Source organism: Triturus cristatus, chromosome 2_1 (assembly GCF_964204655.1).
Source record: "Triturus cristatus chromosome 2_1, aTriCri1.1, whole genome shotgun sequence".
Taxonomy (NCBI): domain Eukaryota; kingdom Metazoa; phylum Chordata; class Amphibia; order Caudata; family Salamandridae; genus Triturus; species Triturus cristatus.
Window position 1 is genome coordinate 1,022,389,447 of NC_140581.1, and position 18,889 is coordinate 1,022,408,335.

General features: G+C 42.0%; 1 protein-coding gene across 1 annotated transcript in view; it reads left to right on the plus strand.

Annotated features, from left to right (window-relative positions):
- JAK2 (Janus kinase 2) overlaps positions 1-18,889 on the plus strand; it is a 1,019,755-nt gene that overhangs the window by 972,248 nt on the left and 28,618 nt on the right. Inside the window, exons 22-24 of the mRNA XM_085635055.1 lie at positions 1,195-1,367; positions 4,261-4,378; positions 14,660-14,773. Of these exons, the coding sequence (XP_085491181.1) occupies positions 1,195-1,367; positions 4,261-4,378; positions 14,660-14,773 (405 nt within the window). The remainder of the gene's footprint in view (positions 1-1,194; positions 1,368-4,260; positions 4,379-14,659; positions 14,774-18,889) is intronic.

Here is an 18,889-nt window from a genome sequence, read left to right on the forward strand (position 1 = left end):
ACTTCTATTGACTTTATTGCTGTCTTTATGTTTTTCTTTTATCTCTTCTCTTCAATTGTATTTCCCCTCCTTCCCCCATTTTTTTTTATCTTTGGCACTTCCTATGTTTTATTCTCGCTTAGATTTGCTACCCTCTTCTTTCCACATGTCATTTTCCTCCTTGCTTGTTTCCATTCTTTCTTGTGTTCCTCTTCTCTTGCCTTTCTGTTTTCTTTCCAATTATTTCTTTTGAACTTTCTGAGTTCTCATCCCTTTTGCTTTCCTTTATCAATTCTTATTATTTTTTTTGCTTAACCATCTTCTGCTTACCCTCTCTATTTCTTACTTTCCCTTCCACTACATTTATTCGTACATTACTTTCATGTTTGTGTCTTTTGCCCTTCCTTTTTTCTCTTTAGCACTTTTCTTGCCCTCACCCTTTCCTTCAGTTTCTTGCTTTCTTACTACTTATTAGTCTTTACCTATTGTGTCTTGTTATTATCAGTTGTGGTCTCACCTCTTTGTGTTTCTTTTAACTTACTATACTTTTCTATCTTTTTTCTCACACGTTCATTATTAATATATCCTTTCTTTTCTCACTGTTTTTCCTTACTTTTTCTTTGTTTTGAAACCCTCCCATTTTATTCTCCTCACTTTTTTCCATTTGACTCCCTCTTTCTTCGTCCTCTCATTTTAAATATTTTCATATTTTTTCTTTCTCACTTTTTTAATCTTACTTTTTTTCTCACTCTTACTACAGACAGCATTATTATGCGTCTGTTACTGACAGCACTTTAACCACTCCTTTAAAACTTGCGTACATGGGCTTTGGGCCTGCTCCTTGCACTTGATTGGATAACTTTGTTGTTAATTTCAGTTCCCTTCTCCTGGGTTAATGGCTTTCCTCCCTATTCTTATGTTTGTCCATCCTTGGAACCTTTAGGTTTCACCATGATTTGCCAATGACTCAATGTATCCTTTCACTGTTGACCTCGGGCTAATTCTGACTTCCCTAATGAATTAAGGAGTACTACAAGATTTTTGTGAAAATAGCTCTATTTTTTCCTACATTTCTGGTTTGAGGGGAGTTAGTTCTCTCTCTTACATCTGTGCATTTGTATAGTCCTCCTTTGATGATGACTGGATTCCTGCTCACTGTTTATTAAATAGTATATTTAGATAATGTAAGTGTTTCATGTTTGTCTTTACATTTAGGGTATGGAGTACCTAACCATGAAAAGGTACATTCACCGCGACTTGGCAACAAGGAATGTTTTAGTAGAGAATGAAAGTAGAGTAAAAATCGGTGATTTTGGGTTGACAAAAGTATTACCTCAAGACAAAGAATACTACAAAGTGAAGGAACCTGGAGAAAGTCCTATATTCTGGTAAGTAGTATTCTCAATCTACATTTATTTCAATAATTTATTTCTAAGCAGTCTGCTAGAAGACCTAGCATATTTTTGGGTTTCAGGAAAAGAGAGATTGTAATCTAAGGAAAGAGGTGTAGGTAGTTTGCAGAGATACATTTTAGAAAATAAACGCAACGGGGCATGTGTCGTAGAGTAGGTTGAGCAGAGGAATAGCTGGTTATACAGGGGGATGGTATGTAGTTATAGGAGAGAAGGAGAGGGAGAAGGAACATTTGATAGCTAACTAAAGTCAATTGTTCATATAGGGTTTTTGCAATATAAATAACAGGGAAGCTTGTAGTTTGACTTCTTAAGGTATGGCTCCAAGGTCCTAAACCATGATTGTAATTAGATCTTATAACAATTTATAATAAAGGGGGTGAGAACATATGGTGTGGGATAGTGGTGAATTACAGGTCCACTCCCTGCAACATCTCTGCACTCCAAACTGGTGGGAGAATTTGCAGGGGCACTGGGACATGTTTTATGTGGACAATTTAGCTCGAAAAGATAGTATTTTGGAAAGCTAGACAGACTAGAGATGGGGTGCATGTGCCTGAACATTGTGCGATGCATCTCTAGGGAGCTGTGTAGCCTAAATCTTTGGAAACTGAAAAACTTTCTTTGCAAGCAGAGCTAAATGATCTGTCACTTTAGTGCATTTGCATTTCTTACTTAGATTGTGGCAGTAATGGGGAAAGTCACCAAAAAATAAAATCCATGCCTATGTAAAAATCTGAGTGACCCATGGAACATTTCTGTTCATCTCCCGAGTCAGGAAGAGGTAAGGCTCCAACGTGAATTGAGCAGGCTGGTATAAGCAACTGCTTTATTGTAAGCAATGGGAACCCCGATATAAATCCAGCCCACGTTCCCTTTTTGGCCACAGACATCAAGATGGACAGGGAAGGCCAGTGTATTTTGGTGTGAGGGAATTTTGATGGAATTGATATTGTTCTAGGAAGCATATAGATCAAGTGACAGTCCTTGTGAAATTGACTATAAAATGGGCCAAAGACCTATAGGGCCCTGTGATTCTTGAGGGAGACTTTAATTGCGTCCTTGGCGGAGATCCCTCTATCCCTCCTCTGACGAACACTTAAACCAAAATGAATAGATCATTTAGGCCTTGTGGCTGTTTGGAGATTAAAACATAGTGAGGAGAAGGAGTATTCTGTTTATTGGTGCATGACGTATGTGTACAGCTAGGTAAAGGTCTGCATGAGAGGATTTTGCCAATTGGTCACTTGTAAAGAGTATCTCAGTAGTACCCTCCCCATCAGTAAGCCTATGTTGATGGGCCTACAATGGGGTGGACAGACAACACCCATTCCCACATGGAGGCTGCAGCAAGCAATGCTAGAGGGCAAGCCACTTGGAGTTTCTGAGATGTGCTATCAGGGATTATTTTGTGTTTATTCAGGGCACTGCATCTTACTCACTGATAGAGTGGGAAGCATTTAAGACTATTGCAAGGAGTCACAGTGTCAGGCAAAATGTAGGAATAAGAAAGATGCTTGAACATGAGCTACACAACATTGATAGAACTCTACATGACCTAAAAAACACCCAAAAAAGAGGTTGTTACTGATCCGTGCAAGAATTAGTCTTTAAGCGAAGAAAGGGAGAAATATGCTACTATATTAGAAAGATTGAGGTACTTGATTACATGGAGTACTTGATGAGGAACCATGAGGAGGGAGGATGGAGTGAAAGATTACTGGCCTGGGTTTTTCAACCTTAACTAAGAGGGGCCTCGATCATGCAAGTAAGAGGTACTGATGGTCTACCAGCTAACTTCTACCAGACATAAGCTTGTCTCCTTGTCACACAATTGACCAAGATGTACGCATTAGCATTGGAGCAGGGTAGGCTACCTGCCTCGGCTGGAGAGGCCTTCATTGTGTCCCTTCCTAAATCTAGAAGGGACACAAGTGACGTCCTCATACCAGCCTCTATTTGTGCTTAATTTGAACTATAAAATCCTAAGCAAGGTCCTAGAAGTAGGCTATACCCCCACTTGCTTACTTTTATCCAAGAAGACCAGAATGGTTTTATACCCTCACGTAACGCATCTCTTAATATCAAGAGACTATTAAGGATTCTAGGAGAAACCAAGAATGAAATGCAATCTAAGGCTATAGTGCTCTTGGTTGATCTAAAAAAGGTGATCGCTATGGCCAAGTCACAGGCATTGGATACGATCGCCTTACTGTACTCTGGACCTGTGGTGAGAATGCGCACCAGCAGACACATTTTAAGACTATACCATTAGGGGTACTAAACAAGGATGACCACTTTCCACTCTGCTCTTTGCAGTTCCTATGGAACTTTTTCCAGAGATAATGAGAACAGAGGAAATAATCAAAAGCATATCTTTAGGTGATGGGGATCACATTATTTTGTTCTAGATGGATGACTTGCTCTTATATTTGAGAGTTATTTGTTACTGTTTAACAGGAAGTGCCTGCTCTTCTCTTCTCTTCTTTTTCATGTTATGCATTAGTTAGATGAAAAGAAGTAGGAATGGTGAGTGGGGCACTAGCTCTATATCGCCACATAAGGTAGGTGTAGCTAGTACTCTGAAAAGAGCCTTCAGTTTGAGTCACTCAGCCACAGTAGGGCGCATCATACTATCATTCAAAGAAACTCTTCTGTTAGCTTTCTAACATTTAAGGACAAACAACTAAAGGGCAAGAAGAGTTGTTACTCTACCTCATTTAGCTAGAGTATTATTTTCCAGGAAAAGTTGGTTAACAAAGATGGTATTTAGTGTTTTTCTTTAATACAGATGTCAAATAAAGCAGCGTGGTTAACCAACTAAACCAATGCTGTTTTTTTAACTTTAATTTTCTATCTTTTATTGTAGGTATGCTCCTGAATCATTGACAGAGAGCAAATTTTCGGTGGCTTCCGATGTTTGGAGTTTTGGCGTCGTTCTCTATGAGCTCTTCACGTACAGTGACAAGAACAAGAGCCCACCATCGGTCAGTGCATCAGAAAAATGTGGTACCAGGGATGTGGAGTTAAATAAAATATCTACTTGTCCTTGCGGCAGGTTGCTTCATTAATCTACTTGTCCTGTAGCAAAATCCACTTGCCCTTTTGGTGCCATGTAGTGCTGTGACAAATTATGGCAGCAATCTCATTATCTAAAAGCCTTTCTGATTATGCCAGGACTCATACCATAGTAGTGTTTGAATACTTGCAATCCCCTTATGTGTCCACGTTTCTGCAGATCGATATACAGGGGCTGAAGGTAGTGGTAAGCAATAGTTCCAGGGTTAGAATGCCCTTTGGAGTCTGTGCAAACTTACTAATTTACATGTTTTAAGGGTTTTCAAGAATTCTTCTCTAATCTTTTTCCATACAGAGAAATTTTGGAAATGTACTCCTGACAATGGCAGACGTAAACCTTCTTCCAGGGTTGGAGAAAAAAGTGGTTGGAGGGAAAGTGAACTTGTAAACACTCAGATTTTCGCATGAGCAAATTTACACATGCAGATTTGCTCATGCTAAAATGCAGTTCACAAATATTTTCTAGGAGTACTGTTTCTCTGTCCTACTTCTGTAAATTCTTGGGAATTCACGAAAGCCATATAGCTGCACTTAATGCAAGGACATATAGCATGGGTGCACTTTTGAGACTTTCTTTAATAATTTGCCCCCTAATTTGATATGGCGTTGACCGTGACCTTTTGTTTTTATTAAAATTCTGTCTCTCTCTCTGTATATCGGCTGGCTTCACTGTGAGTGACAGCATTCTGCTTTTTCACAAGGAGCATATCTGCACAGAAAGTAGTTTTGTTCAGTGCCAGTAACTACAGTGGCAGTGTGCTTTTTGAGACCAAAAAACTATTTTTGTTTTTGCCAATGTTTGTTATAATGGTAAGGGCCTGGCAGCTCCCATACCAATAAGGTTTTACACAAACCATGGCAAAACAAGTCACACATTGACAAAACTAAAAAGATGACCACCAATTTTAGACCTACTGGCTTTGCCAGTGCTTGTTTATTTTTGTTTCCCATAATCTTATTGAACCTGGTTACACTGATTTTCGATTATGAATATTTTTGGGAAATACTAGCATGCATCAACACATGTTACTAAATGATGCTGCAAAGAAACAGTACCTGAAAATTTACAGTAGTTTAGCAAAATGTTTTTTTAATGCTTTCAATTTTTATGAACATTTTATTTTGAAAGCAAGGAATCATCAATCTTGCTTTCACGCTTCTGCAGATATTTGCGTCAAATAGAGAGCATTCTGGGAGCATTAAACATAGCCTCACATTGCTAAAATTTGAAAACGTGTGTACACATTCTTATACTAGAACCAGTCGTGCAGTCGGAGCTTACAACATTTAAGTAGAGCGCTCACCCTAATATTAAAGGCTTTCAATTAATGAAACATAAATACAAGTTTGAACAGCATTAACATATGGGCATAAATATTACCTTAACTGCAGATGGTGCCCTTCCCTAATGTGGCACTGCAAACTGGCAGCCAAAGGGTTTGTGCTGCAGGAGGTTAGGCCTACTTGTCGCAAGGACAAAATACACATGAAAACGTTGAACCCATTCCACATCCCTGGGTACCATAATAGCAAAGTTTATAGTGCCATTGGGTTACCACTTTTCCTGTTTGGTTACATAATTTACATTATCCAGTACTGCCATATGAAGTAAAAGCTCACTTTCCTAGAGGTCCTATTAGGCTAATTTCACTGGGGATTAACAGCCCATCAATTCCTTTCTAAAACCACTTATTTTGTTTAATAGTTGTACACAAATTAGGAACACATGAGAACTTACACAGGTGTGTTAAGTTTGTAGGACATTGTCCGTTTCGGTCCAGGAAAGTTCTTTGCTACATAATAATGTTTGAATAAGCACTTATCATCTTTTAAAGACGTTTGAATTGCATTTATTTTAGAAACTTCTTTCAGAAGCCTTATATCTTCACTGCAGAAATGGTTCTGGTATATTTTAAGTTACATAATTTTATATAGGTTTTAAATGCTAATACTTTGATATGCATTGATCCAAAACACTTAATTGAAAATGGTATCTGATAGAGACTTCTAGCCGCAGATTCCTTACCTCTGAATATCCCCAGGCATCAGATTGGATCCGGAAGATCTTTGAGCAGTACCCCTGCCATGACTGTCACGTTTTCAGATTGCTTGTGTGATATTTTCATAATTTCAGTGCAATTATTATTGACATTCAACGACTGAGTGATACTTTCTCGCAAGCAAAAATTCAAGCAATGAAGATGACGAATCCTAAATTAAATAAATTACACCCATTTGAGCAACGAGAAGCTCTAAGCATAGTCCTCTGGCCCGACCCTCACATGTTCCCACACTCGTGCCCCGAGATTATTATGATCCTCGAGACAAGTCATAAATAATAATGCCTGTGTACATTTTGATTGGCCGTTACACAGGTTAAAACAAAACTTGAAATTTAACAACAAAATTTGTGTAAACAGATAAATTAGTCAAGTTGATACATATGGCATGCATGAGCCCACTGTCCAGACATATAATTTACCGAAATGGAAAAATGAAACCACAGAGTCCAGATACAAAAACAAAGTCCAGATTTCTAAAACCAGACACCTTGTACCGATCACACTGGGGCTTTTCTAAAACGTGCTTGCCACCTCCGTGTCCACTACCTCATCTGGGCTAATCATCTCTTGCGTCATTACTTGCATGATCAGGCTGCTAACATTAAGTTATATATTTACAATATTCTTGATGTAAATTTTCAACATGTTAGTGATCACACAGACCTAAGCAGCAGACAAATCTTGCAGCACAGCATTGTAACTTGGGCAGTTGGATATTTTGAAAACATGATCCCTGCCTCTGCAGCATGGCTCTGTGTGCTCTCTCGGCCCTCCTAAAGACCGTGCATTACGAGGCAACGGCATGCACTTAACTGGCGGCACAGATAGGGGTGCAGCAAAGAAACATAACTGCTGCTCGTGGCCAAATAAGAAGCTAACTTCAGTCTTATTACTTCAGGTTGGCAAATGCAACACACAGTGTAATTGTTGTTATGCAACCTTATGTCACGTGATGTGGCCAGCCAAGGCTTAGTGAGTCCCAGCAGCTGAACACATAATGTTAGTGCAGCCATCACAGCTGAGCCACCAGGCCTGTGCTACCCACTGCCATGTGTGAACTTCAATCAGCAACTGTAGCAGACTGCATTATACAGTGTGCCATAGGTGCAGTGCACTCTGCGAGCAGCACACGGTGCTTGCTTGACTGCTTTTAAAGGGTGGCACTTCCGTATAGTGTGTCAGCGCCAGTGGTGTCAAGAGGCGCTGTGTCGCGTGTGTGTGTGTGTGCAAGCACACTTGGAACATAAGCAGCCAGCATTATACCTGGGCTGCTGGCAACTGAATGATTTTATGCCTTACTCCAGGGCTAAGCAAACACAATAAGATGATGGACAGAGCACTGAAAATGACACTCACCCCAGTCACTATTTGATCTGGGTGGAATCCATCATTGTTCTTTTGCTCACTTCACCACCCCAGTTCAGACGCAGCCATATGCAAATCAGTCTTGACCCTATTCCTCATGAGAGCTGTCCAGCCGAACTGCCACGCCAGGTCTTCCCTGGACCTGAAAATAGCATCCTGGGACTGATTTCGGGGTAGCACTCCTCATCAGCCAGGCTAGCTTAAATCCAGTGGCAAAGTGGGCAAGGGACGACAATGACACTCACCCCAGTCCCTATTTGATCTGGTTTGAATCCATCATTGTTCTTTTGCTCACTTCACCCCCCCCCCCCCCCAGTTCAGATCCAGCCATATGCAAATCAGTCTTGACCCTATTCCTCATGAGAGCTGTCAAACCCGAACTGCCAAACCAGGTCTTCCCTAGACCGGAACTAGCATCCTGGGACTGGTTTCTGGGTAGCACTTCTCATCAGCCAGGCTAGCTTAAATCCAGTGGCAAAGGGAGCAAGGGACCCACGTCTGGGCACACCCTGCCAACTTATGGTGAGCAAAGCAAACACAATAAGATGATGGACAGAGCACTGAAACTTTTCAGACACTCACCCCCAGTCACTATTAGATCTGGCTTGAATCCATCATCATTTTTTTGCTCACTTCGCCACCCCAGTTCAGACCCAGCCATATGCAGCGCAGTCTTGACCCTGTGCCTCATGGGAACAGACCAGCCCTAACTGCCAAGCCAGGTCTTCCTTGGACCGGAAACAAGCATCCTGGGTTTGGTTTCGGGCTTACACCCCACATCAGTCAGGCTAGCTTGAATCCAGTGGCAAAGTAAGCAAGGGACCCACGTCTGGGCATACCCTGCCAACTTAGGGCGAACAAAGCAAACACAATAAGATGATGGGCGGAGCACTCCAGGGCTAAGCACACTTATTTTTGGAGCAGCTGCAGTTAACACAGCCTGGTTTGCCTCTCTGCGCGTGGTGGCCGGCCATCGGGCATGATGAGGCTTGTTCAGCTCAGCTAGCTACACAGTCAATGGTCCTGGGCAGCTGAGCTGCGAACGAACCACCACTCCGGCTGCCTCTGTGTTCAGCCGTTGTCCGCCGTGGGCCCTGCTCTGGCGTTGGTCACAGGATTCATTATGCGGCGAGCTCATTGCAATACGCTTGATGTCAGTAAAATGTATCTATCGCTATGCCACGCCTCAGCACGGTGATTGTATTCACAGTGTTTTATTATATAGTAGAAGCAGCTTAATGAGCTCAGCCAGTCCCAAAGTCTGCTGAGTAGCGCGCACCATATGTTACCTGCCACTTGACTCCAGCAAATGAATGGTGTTATTATAATTAGTAGTCACTGCTCTCCGGGACCACTTGACAGGCACAGATGGGGATGCACTATATGCGTGACTTCGCATTTCGGTGCGGTAATGTGGACCACCACACTGACATGCGTTAGTCTAGCGACTGATGCGTAGTACTTTTCAGGGCTGCCGGGCGTCATCCTCATCAGAAGTGACGTGCGCAGGACCTCAGCATGCCACCTCAGCATGTTGACGTCTGTTTTTTCCTTTCCGCAGCAGATAGCATTGATTCGGATTGAGCTACCCCCTCTGTCATTTTTTGACTCACCTTCTTCGGCAGCCTTTTTTGACTTTTTTTCAACCTTTTTTCGTCTCCTGGTGTGAGGATCTCACCCAAGAAACCGGCTGGTTTTAAACCATGTGGGGCAAATTTCAGTGACAGACCTTCACTTGGTGTGTTTGTGATGCTTGGAGCCGGGACACAACTCCAATGCATGTGAGGACTGCCCTGCTATGCACCCAAAGGTGCTGAGTGAGCGATCTCTCAAGCTCCTCTCCACTTGACATCGGTTGACTCCGCGATGCTCGTGGTCTTGTTCGCTTGGGAGGTCCTGCGACTGCTCATAGACTCCGTCCTGACATTCCCCTTCACACTCAAAGTCAAGTAAGTCCCACAAACACAAGAAGTCCAAATGTTCTTCGATTTCCCCACGTTCGTCAAAGTCATCCAAAGAGACGATAGAGCTTTGGCACTCCAGGCCCCACGAGTCGGTATGGTCTGAACCTAGGTCCGCTCCACTCTTCCCTGATTTTTCCAGAGCTACCTCCGCCCAGCTAAAGGAGTTTTTCTGACGCCATGTGCCTCATTTTTCAGCGGCCTGGCCCCTGTGGAGTCTCTTCATGGGCGTGGGAGGGACCCCCACTGGATCCACGCCATTGGGTTTGCCCTCAGTGCCAGTCAGGACCCCAGGATCCCTTGCTGGGTCCGGAGTGGAGCCGCCAGTGAGACAGAGACCTCCCTCAGTGCCCGCTCCAGTGCCGACAATGCTCCTAGTTGGCACCATCTCCATCGTTATACTCTACTCCGACACGTAGCCGGATGGGCGTTGTCCGACACCACATCTGGAACAAACTGAGGACATCATCCCCGGAGCAGAACCAGTGCCTTATTTTATGGATAATGTCAGGTAAAGGTGCCTACAAGGGATTTCTCTGATAAATAGTTCCTTTTTAATTTTTAACAAATCAATTCTGAAGACCCAAAGCAGTAGCCTCAATCAAATAAATTGTTAAACTTAATTAAATTTTTTTTATAACAAACTAAAACAGAACAAAACAAGCAAACATGACGAAGCAAAGCCAAACAAAATAGGACAAGCGAGTTGTTTTCTTTTTCTATACACATTTTTATAGATAATTTAATAGCATAACATGAGGGTACAAAAGACAGTTCACATCAACAAAAATGACTAAGAAAAATAGCCTTTACAATAATATTATCTCATAGTCATTTTTGTAACAGCCCATTTCTTATATATGCAAAGATTGTCATTAAACATATAATGATCAACTCCTTTATAACAATGAAAATGAAAGTGGGCTATAATTGACGTTTCAGTCTTATCTTGTAAATTATCAGGAAGACCATCTTCAGGACCAAAGATACAAATGTAGACTGAAGACCCTTAGGGTATTTACATTAATGAGCTCATAGCAAATTCGGCTCAAAATGAAGGACTCGATTTGATCAGTGTTATGTTATGTTTTCTTTATTGGTAGATCATATGCAAGAAGATGCTCGAGATTTTATCAATCCACGCAGCCGTCACAAATCAGCTTTCCAAGTGAAAAAAGTCCAGAGCCCTAAGATGGCAGTCACCACTTCCTGCTTGATGTGGTGACAGCCAGTTAGATCTCAGCAGGAGATCTGTTGGCTCTGCGGCGGGATATTTACAATGTTTTTGAGCATTAATTGCTCACAACTAATGAACACATTACACAAAGATCTAGTTTTCTGCCAAATTTAGTGTAAATCCGTTCAACAGTTTGTGCTGTTGATGTGCCTGAAGTTCGTACGGAAAATGAATGGGGAAAATTAGTTTGGGACCCACTCCCCCCCCCCCTTTTTCTCTGCAACCACTTTCCATAGCACAAACAAGTCAAAAAGTGGCACTTTTTTTTAGAAAGTTAAATGGAAATTGGTTAAATGGGGTCAATGTCCTTAGCAACACAAAAAGGCATTTCCAGTGCAAACAGAATAGTAACTATAACTAACCAGTGAGGACAGGGTAATTAATATATAAATATATATAATATAGGCTGCAGAAAACGTTTCCTATATTGTATGCAGTCAGGTGATTGTCAATACCAATCATTTTAATTTTAAAGTTGTTGAAACTTGTATATTTGTTGAATCGTATGGAAAATACATTTTCGAATAATCGGCATTTGTATAGCGCAGCACTGTTACCCCTAGGGGTATCTGGGCGCTGTGGGTCAAAATCTTTTTAGATGAGGAAGGTCTTAAGTTACTTCCTAAAGTCCGCCAGGGAAGGTGCTGTTTGAAGATGGAGGGGTAGGTCGTTCCAGGTCTTGACTGCGGTTTAGGAGTGCTGTGACGAATACATGGGGGGGGTGAGGGAGGGGGTGCACAGACAAGTCAGGAGGAGCGCAGTTGTCTTGCATGCAGTTGAAAGTTTAGTTGGTGGTTGATGTAGGCCAGTCCTTGATTGAGCTTTGTAGGCCTACATGATGATCTTGAACTGGAATCTCTTCTGGATGGTGAGCCAGTGGAGGTTTCTGAGGTGGCGGGGATGTGGATCCGTTTGGGGAGGTCCAGAGTCAGTCTGGCTGCGGCATTCTGTATGGTCTGTAGTTTTTTGAGGAGCTGAGTGGGGATGGCTGCATAGAGAGCGTTACCATAGTCAAGGGAGCTGGTGACGAGGGCCTGAGTTACAGGCCTTCTGGTGTTTTTTGGGATCCATCTGAAGATTCCGCAGAGCGTGCCAAGTGTGTTGAAGCAGGAGAAGACAACTGCGTTGACCTGTTGTTTCATGGTCAGCTCGCTGTCAAGGATGATGCTTAGGTTGCATGCATGGTCTGTAGGTGTGGGTGTTTGTCAGAGTTCTGCTGGCCACTAGCTGTGGTCCCATATGGTTGTGTTCTTCCCAAAGCTCAGTACTTCTGTCTTGTCGGAGTTGAGTTTAAGGTAGTTGTCTCTCATCCATTTGGCTACTTTTGTCCTGGCATCGCAGAAGTTAATTCTGGTGGTCGAGGGGTTTTCGGTAAGCAAGAGGATGAGTTGAGTGTCCTCTGCGTAGGTAATTGTGTTGAGGCCGTGAAATCTGACAATGTGCTAGGGGGATCATGTAGGTGGGACTGAGTGATGATCTTTGGGATACGCCGCAGAAGATGGTCTTTAATTCGGAGGTGAAGGGAGGTAGCCGGATGCTCTGTGTTCATCCTGTGAGGAAAGATGCGATCCACTTGAAGGCGTTTAGCTGAATGCTGATGTTGTAGAGTCTGTTGATGAGGGTGTGGTGGGAAACAGTGTCTAAAACAGCAGAGAGGTCAAAGAGGATCAGGGCCACAGTCTCTCTGCGGTCGAGGAGGGTTTTGATGTTATATGTGGCAGTGATCAGAGCGGTCTCAGTGCTGTGGTTGTCACAGAATCCTGACATCAAGTAGGTGTTTTTGTTCCAGGTACTCGGTAAGCTGTTTGTTGATGGCCTTCTCAAGTTGGCTAGGTAGGTGAGCAGGGAGATCGGTTGATTTTGAGTTTGCTGGGGTGGGCAGAGGTTTTCTTTAGGAGAGGTCTGACCTCTCCATGTTTCCATCTGTCTGGGAAGATTGCTGTGATGATGGAAGTGTTGATGCTGGTAGGTTCCATGCTGATAGGGTCAGTTCTGAGGTTGAAAAGACAGTGGAGGCAGGAGTCGGTGTGTGCCCCAGAGTGAATGGATGACATGATGGACCGTGCTAATCTGAGTGGTGCGCGGAGACCAAGTGGTGATCATTCGGCTGGTGTGTGCTGAGTGGTGGGTTGGGGGTCAAAGTTGTTGTAGATGGTGGCAATCATTGCTCTGGAAGTAGTCCAAGAGGATGTCAGAGTTCCTGAGAGGGGTGGATTGTGTTCTCTGTGGCTGCTGGGTTGGAGAATTCCATGACTATTTTGAATAGTTCTTTTGTGTGGTTGGCTGCTGCATAGATGCGGGCTGTAATGGCTCTTCTCTTGGCTTCCTTGATGCGCCAGTGGTAGTTGCTGAGGGCTGCTTTGTGAGCAGCTTTGTTGGAGGGATTCCATGTGGGGCGCCACTTTTTCTCTAGTCGGTAATATCTGTGCTTGGTGGTTCAAAGCTCTGCGGTGTACCAGCTGGTTTGTTTTGAGGTTTTGTTGGTTTTTGCTAGTTTCATTGGTGCGAGACTGTCGGCGCATTTTAATTTTCAACAAACATTTGTCCTCTGTAGAAGACTATGGCCCTCATCACGAGGGGCTTCTTAATTCCGACGGGGCCAGTATCAACAGTTACCGGCCCTCGCACAATTATGAGTTCTGCGAAAACACTACAACCCTCTTAACTTTCATCCCAGATTTCAGCTGTTTAATATAGCTGAAATCTCCAGGTGAGAGTATGGCCCAAAATGGGGAATTACCAGGAGAATCGAACTATGAATTGCCAATTTCCTTTCTAATTAAATAATGTTTACTGGATCCACAGGGTCCTACTCGTAATGGTCCATATTTTTCCTTCCCCAGAGTTAATGATACCCCCCATTTATTGGGCTGCTCATTATGAGAGCTTGTAAGTTGCTACAGTTTTGAAGTTTTTGACAAGTTTGTTTTTGGGGGAAAAAATTCTAATTGAAAAGGGGGGTGCCTGCTTCTAGAAAATGGTTCTAAACTGGGGTGAATTTGCTTTCCTAATAATAATTTGAAATTGTATATAGTTTGTGAAAATTTCCAATTAGCACAATTGTAATAATGTATTTTTAAGTAGAAGTTTTCAGTATTGGTTTGTTTATCCAAATTGTATTCGCCCATGTGTTGAACCTAGTATCAGATATGATTTAGTATGTTTCTGTTATAGCCATATCCCATCTAAATGTGCCTTCTCTAGTTGACACCGTGTTTTTGTTGAGAGTTATTCTACCTTGTTGTAATGTCGTGGCAAGTTAAATTCACAACTTATACAGTAGTGTAAAAATTGTACTTTCAATTTTTGGTAAAAGATCAATTAAATAGTATGAATCTAACAATTAAAAACTGGTAAATCATATTTTCAAACATTGGCATACATGAATAATTTTCAAATAACTTCCTTAGTCAAAAGTAGTTTATCGGCATGACGTGAACCACCCATCAGAAATCGGTGTATTACTATTTTTGATGTAATACATCTGGAAATGTCTTTTGTAAATAAAAGCTGTGGACTCAAAAGCTGAAATTTGTCTTTTTTTAATTTATTTTTTACTTTTAGGTATTCATGCGTATTATTGGGAATGATAAACAAGGCCAGATGATTGTATTCCATTTAATAGAGCTTCTGAAGAATAGCACTCGACTCCCTAAACCCGATGAATGCCCTGAGGAGGTATGTTTTGTAGACCAAAATAACAGTAACTATTTCGGATTGGCATGTCCTTTTCTCTTCCTTGCTGTCTGATTTTGTAGGCAAAAGAATAGTGTGGGCACTAGTCAACTCTTTCTAATACAATTCTATCTTCAAATCATTGATTTGATATCTTTTTGCTGCAGGTTCTAGAATGAAGCCTTCTGCTTTGATTATGAGGAAAAGCCACAAGAAGTTACTGATTTCCAGGCTTCTTAAATATGTAACCTTTTCTCTCTTCCGGTTTTTCCCATCTCTTTACTCTATGGATACAGGCTGTCAAATTTGCAGTTCTTCACTGTCAAGATGCTGCTACTATTTCAATTTTTTTTTAATCATGCTTTACAAACCATTCTCACATTTTCCTCAGTTTATGGTCGTTGCACACTTGTCTGATGTAAGCTCTGTTTATCTGACTCTAATTGTCTTCTATCTAACCAATTCTAATTCAGAAATATGGTACCTCTATGGTTCCCAGTTATTTGAGTGTCTGTTGCCCCATGGCCCCACGGCATGTGAGGGATTTTCATGACGACCTGGATGAAGATGGCGATATTAGCAGGTCCTGCTGATCCTACACCCATCGGCAATCAAGAAGGCATCCTATGTTTCTGGCTTCACGTAGCACAAAGTCAAAATAAGTATATTCTTACTGAGAGTGGTAATAGGACTCATCAACATTTGGCTTGAAAATGTTTGTTAGCGATCTACTATTTTCATAGCACAGTATTAACCAGCTAATATCTGCTAAGGATGAAGCCATATGTAATGGTTGTAAAGCATAGCTTTAATGTGTGGCTTGGTCTAAATATAGTTTCTGAATGATTCATCTAAATGCAGATTCTTCCTCTGGCTTCAGGCTGACTTCAGTTTGTTTATTTTTTGTGCCTTTTGTCATGGATCCAGAGTTAAACTCCCAAATTTGTCAGTTACCTGCATGGGCCTCCTTTCAGGCTACTGTTGGCCAGTCCTCTCCAGGCACCGTCTGCACCTTTGGGCCATCTGCTGGGCCCGTACCAACTCCAGTACCCCCTAATACACGCTAGTTCCCAACAGTGTTTTCAGTGACGCTGGAAGATGACTTGGTACCACCGCCTTTGTCAGATCCCAAACCTACGTCGGTCACCTGATGTCACGTTACGAAATTGCAAAAGCACAACCTGTCATAATGCAGCCTCGCTCTAATCCTGTGATTCTACCGTATTGCAGCTATTAACATATGCTTCATTATCTTTTTGGTCCTGATACTGTCAGAGCAGGGTACTCTCCAGTCTGTTGTTGGCTTGCTATTCCCTCATTATTCTGATGATCCCTGATACCTTGATTTACAAAACACCAGTGGTCTTGACACCTACCACGAGACAGATCTTTGCTTGCCACATGGGACACTAAGGGAGGAGAGTTCCTCATTAGCAGTGGTTGTTCGGAGGGCATTTGTGACACTTGCGCTACAGCTGCCCAATATTGAGGCTGAAACAAATGCTTGGTAGAAATCCTACTGCATGGCCAGTAACCTCAAAAGCCCTTGCGTCACTTCAGTGATACTCTGATAGCTACCTGGTCAAAACCATGATCCACCACCTCCATTCGACAATGATGAAAAGCACGATATTGGTGACACCTGGATAGAAAGGTTTGATTACAACATTGACGCACTGGAAGAAACCGAAAACAAAAAGATTGTCAAATACCTCAAAAATCTTGCTGGTGAAGGAGTAAAAGTGGTAATAAAGAAATGACAGCCGACTGACGATAACACATACCGTCAAATCAAAGAAGTGTTAAATCCCAACTTCAATCCAATGCCGAATGTTGATTATTATAGATATATTTTCAGTCAAGAACAACAGAAAGCTGTTGAAACAATCAACAGATTTGTTGAGAGACTTCATACGCTCTCAAAGACAGTAAGTTCAATGAATACATCTCTGACTTATCAACAGATGTCTGTCAGATTCATTCAGCCGACAAATGCTTGTAGAAACCCTTAGTCTAGAGTGAGTTCTCATGACTACCAGAGCTGAGAAATGTGCTGATCGACAAACTGCTGACATTGAGGCCGGAGGTGCCCAGAATGAGTCAGTTGTGGACTTGAAAAGAAAGCAGAAATACAAAGCTGAAGGACGCAAAGTGATGTCTCTAAAGGAAAAGAAACTGTGCTTTAGATGTAGATTTTAATTTCCACACAAAGGAAAATGTCCCACCATTGGACATGTATACAAACACTTTGGAAAGGAGAACCATTTTCTAACAGTTTGCAAGGCTAAGGAAAAGCTAAGTCTGTCACAGCGAGAAAACAAAATGGATGTTCCAGAAGCGACATTCTACGCACTCCCACATGGCCAAGCGGCAACACCTGCTGAGACAAATCAACACTAAACAAAGTCGATCGTCATCCAACTCTTCGTCCAAGAGTTCTTCAGTTTCACTGTCAAGCGACAATGAGGAAGACCGGTGTGCAATTTCCTTGTTTACCGCAGAAAAATGTGTGCATGTCAGACTGGCCACATGCAAAGAAAAATACGAGTCACAGAAAAGTCAACAAGTAAAATCACAAAAGTCATCTAAACATTGTTAGAAAATTACATTAAAAATAAATGATTGCTGCATACCTTTTATTATCAACAGTAGTGTGTCGATAAACATTATGCCTGAGGAGAAATACAATGCACTGTCTCCATTGCCCCTTCTCACTCCGTCACAGACTAAAGTGTATACCTGGGCTGCGCCAACGACATTAAAGAGTCATGTTCATTCGTAACAACCATGAAACACAAAAGGACAGAAGTACAAGCACCCATTCATGTACTTCAAGGTACTACCTCAATTACCTGTTTACTCAGTTTCAGTACTGCTGCTGATATGGGACTGATATCTGTGAACTACAACATGAATGCTCATCATGAAATAGTAAGTCAGTTCCCGACATTGTTTCATGGATTGAGAAAACTTATGACCATGAAAGTGCGACTGCATATCAAGGAGGACGTTTGTCCTGTTGCTCAAAGACATAGACGTGTTGCATTTCATCTACAACAAGCTGTTGAGAAAAGCTTGAGACATTACTAAAGCATATCATTGAGAGATCTACTGGTCCAAGTTAATAGGTTTTGTCCATAGCGGTAGCGCCTAAAAAGGATATGAAGGATCTGTAGGCATCTGTGTTGATAAGCATCAAGCCAACAAGGCCATTCAAAGACAACGACATTCTGGTCCGCACATTGCTGACGTAATCACACAGCTGAATGGTGCTAAAGATTTCTCTCTTGAACAAAGGGTATCATCAATTAGAACTCGAAAAAATTGCAGGTACATTACCACCTTTTCCACAAATATTGATTTGTGCAGGTATTTACGTTTTGATGCATCATCAGCTGCCACACTTTTCCAAGATGTCACTTGATGTCTCATACAACCTGTCATGAATGCTCCATCAATTGTGAGTCTTTTGCTTCAATTGCAGTGATGACATATTAGTTTTCAGAGCTATACTAAAGGAACATGATCATGTTCGTACACAAGTGTTTTGCTTACTTGCTGATGCAGGTTTGACTTTGAATGCTGAGAAATGTGAGTTCTACAAAACAAAACTCAGATTATTTGGCCATATCTTTTCTGATTGGAGTATGACGCCGGATCTAGCTAAAGTACAAGCGTTGTCAGCCAGCAGTCCCCCTCAAGATGTTACCATGTTGCGTTCATTCCATAGCATGGCTAGTTACTGTTCCCGAAACATACATGGCTTTGCCACTGTAAGTGCTCCCTTAAGAGACGTAACAAAAGGAAATGCTTTATTTTACTGTTGGCATGAATGAGAACAAAGTTTTTAAGCATGCAATTGAAAACGCCACTGAAATGGCCTACATTGATCCAAAACGTCATACATACATTCACACATGATGCCAGCCTGGTCAGGTTGGGTGTGATCTTAGCCCAACACAGTGGACACCCAAATGCTCGAAAACATACTATGGCATATGTAAGCAGAAGTTTGTCACAAACTGAACACTCCTATTTGCAACCGGAGAAAGAAAGCTTAGCAGTGCTGTGAGCTTGTGAACATTTCCACGTATTCCTATATGGAAAACCTTTCACTCT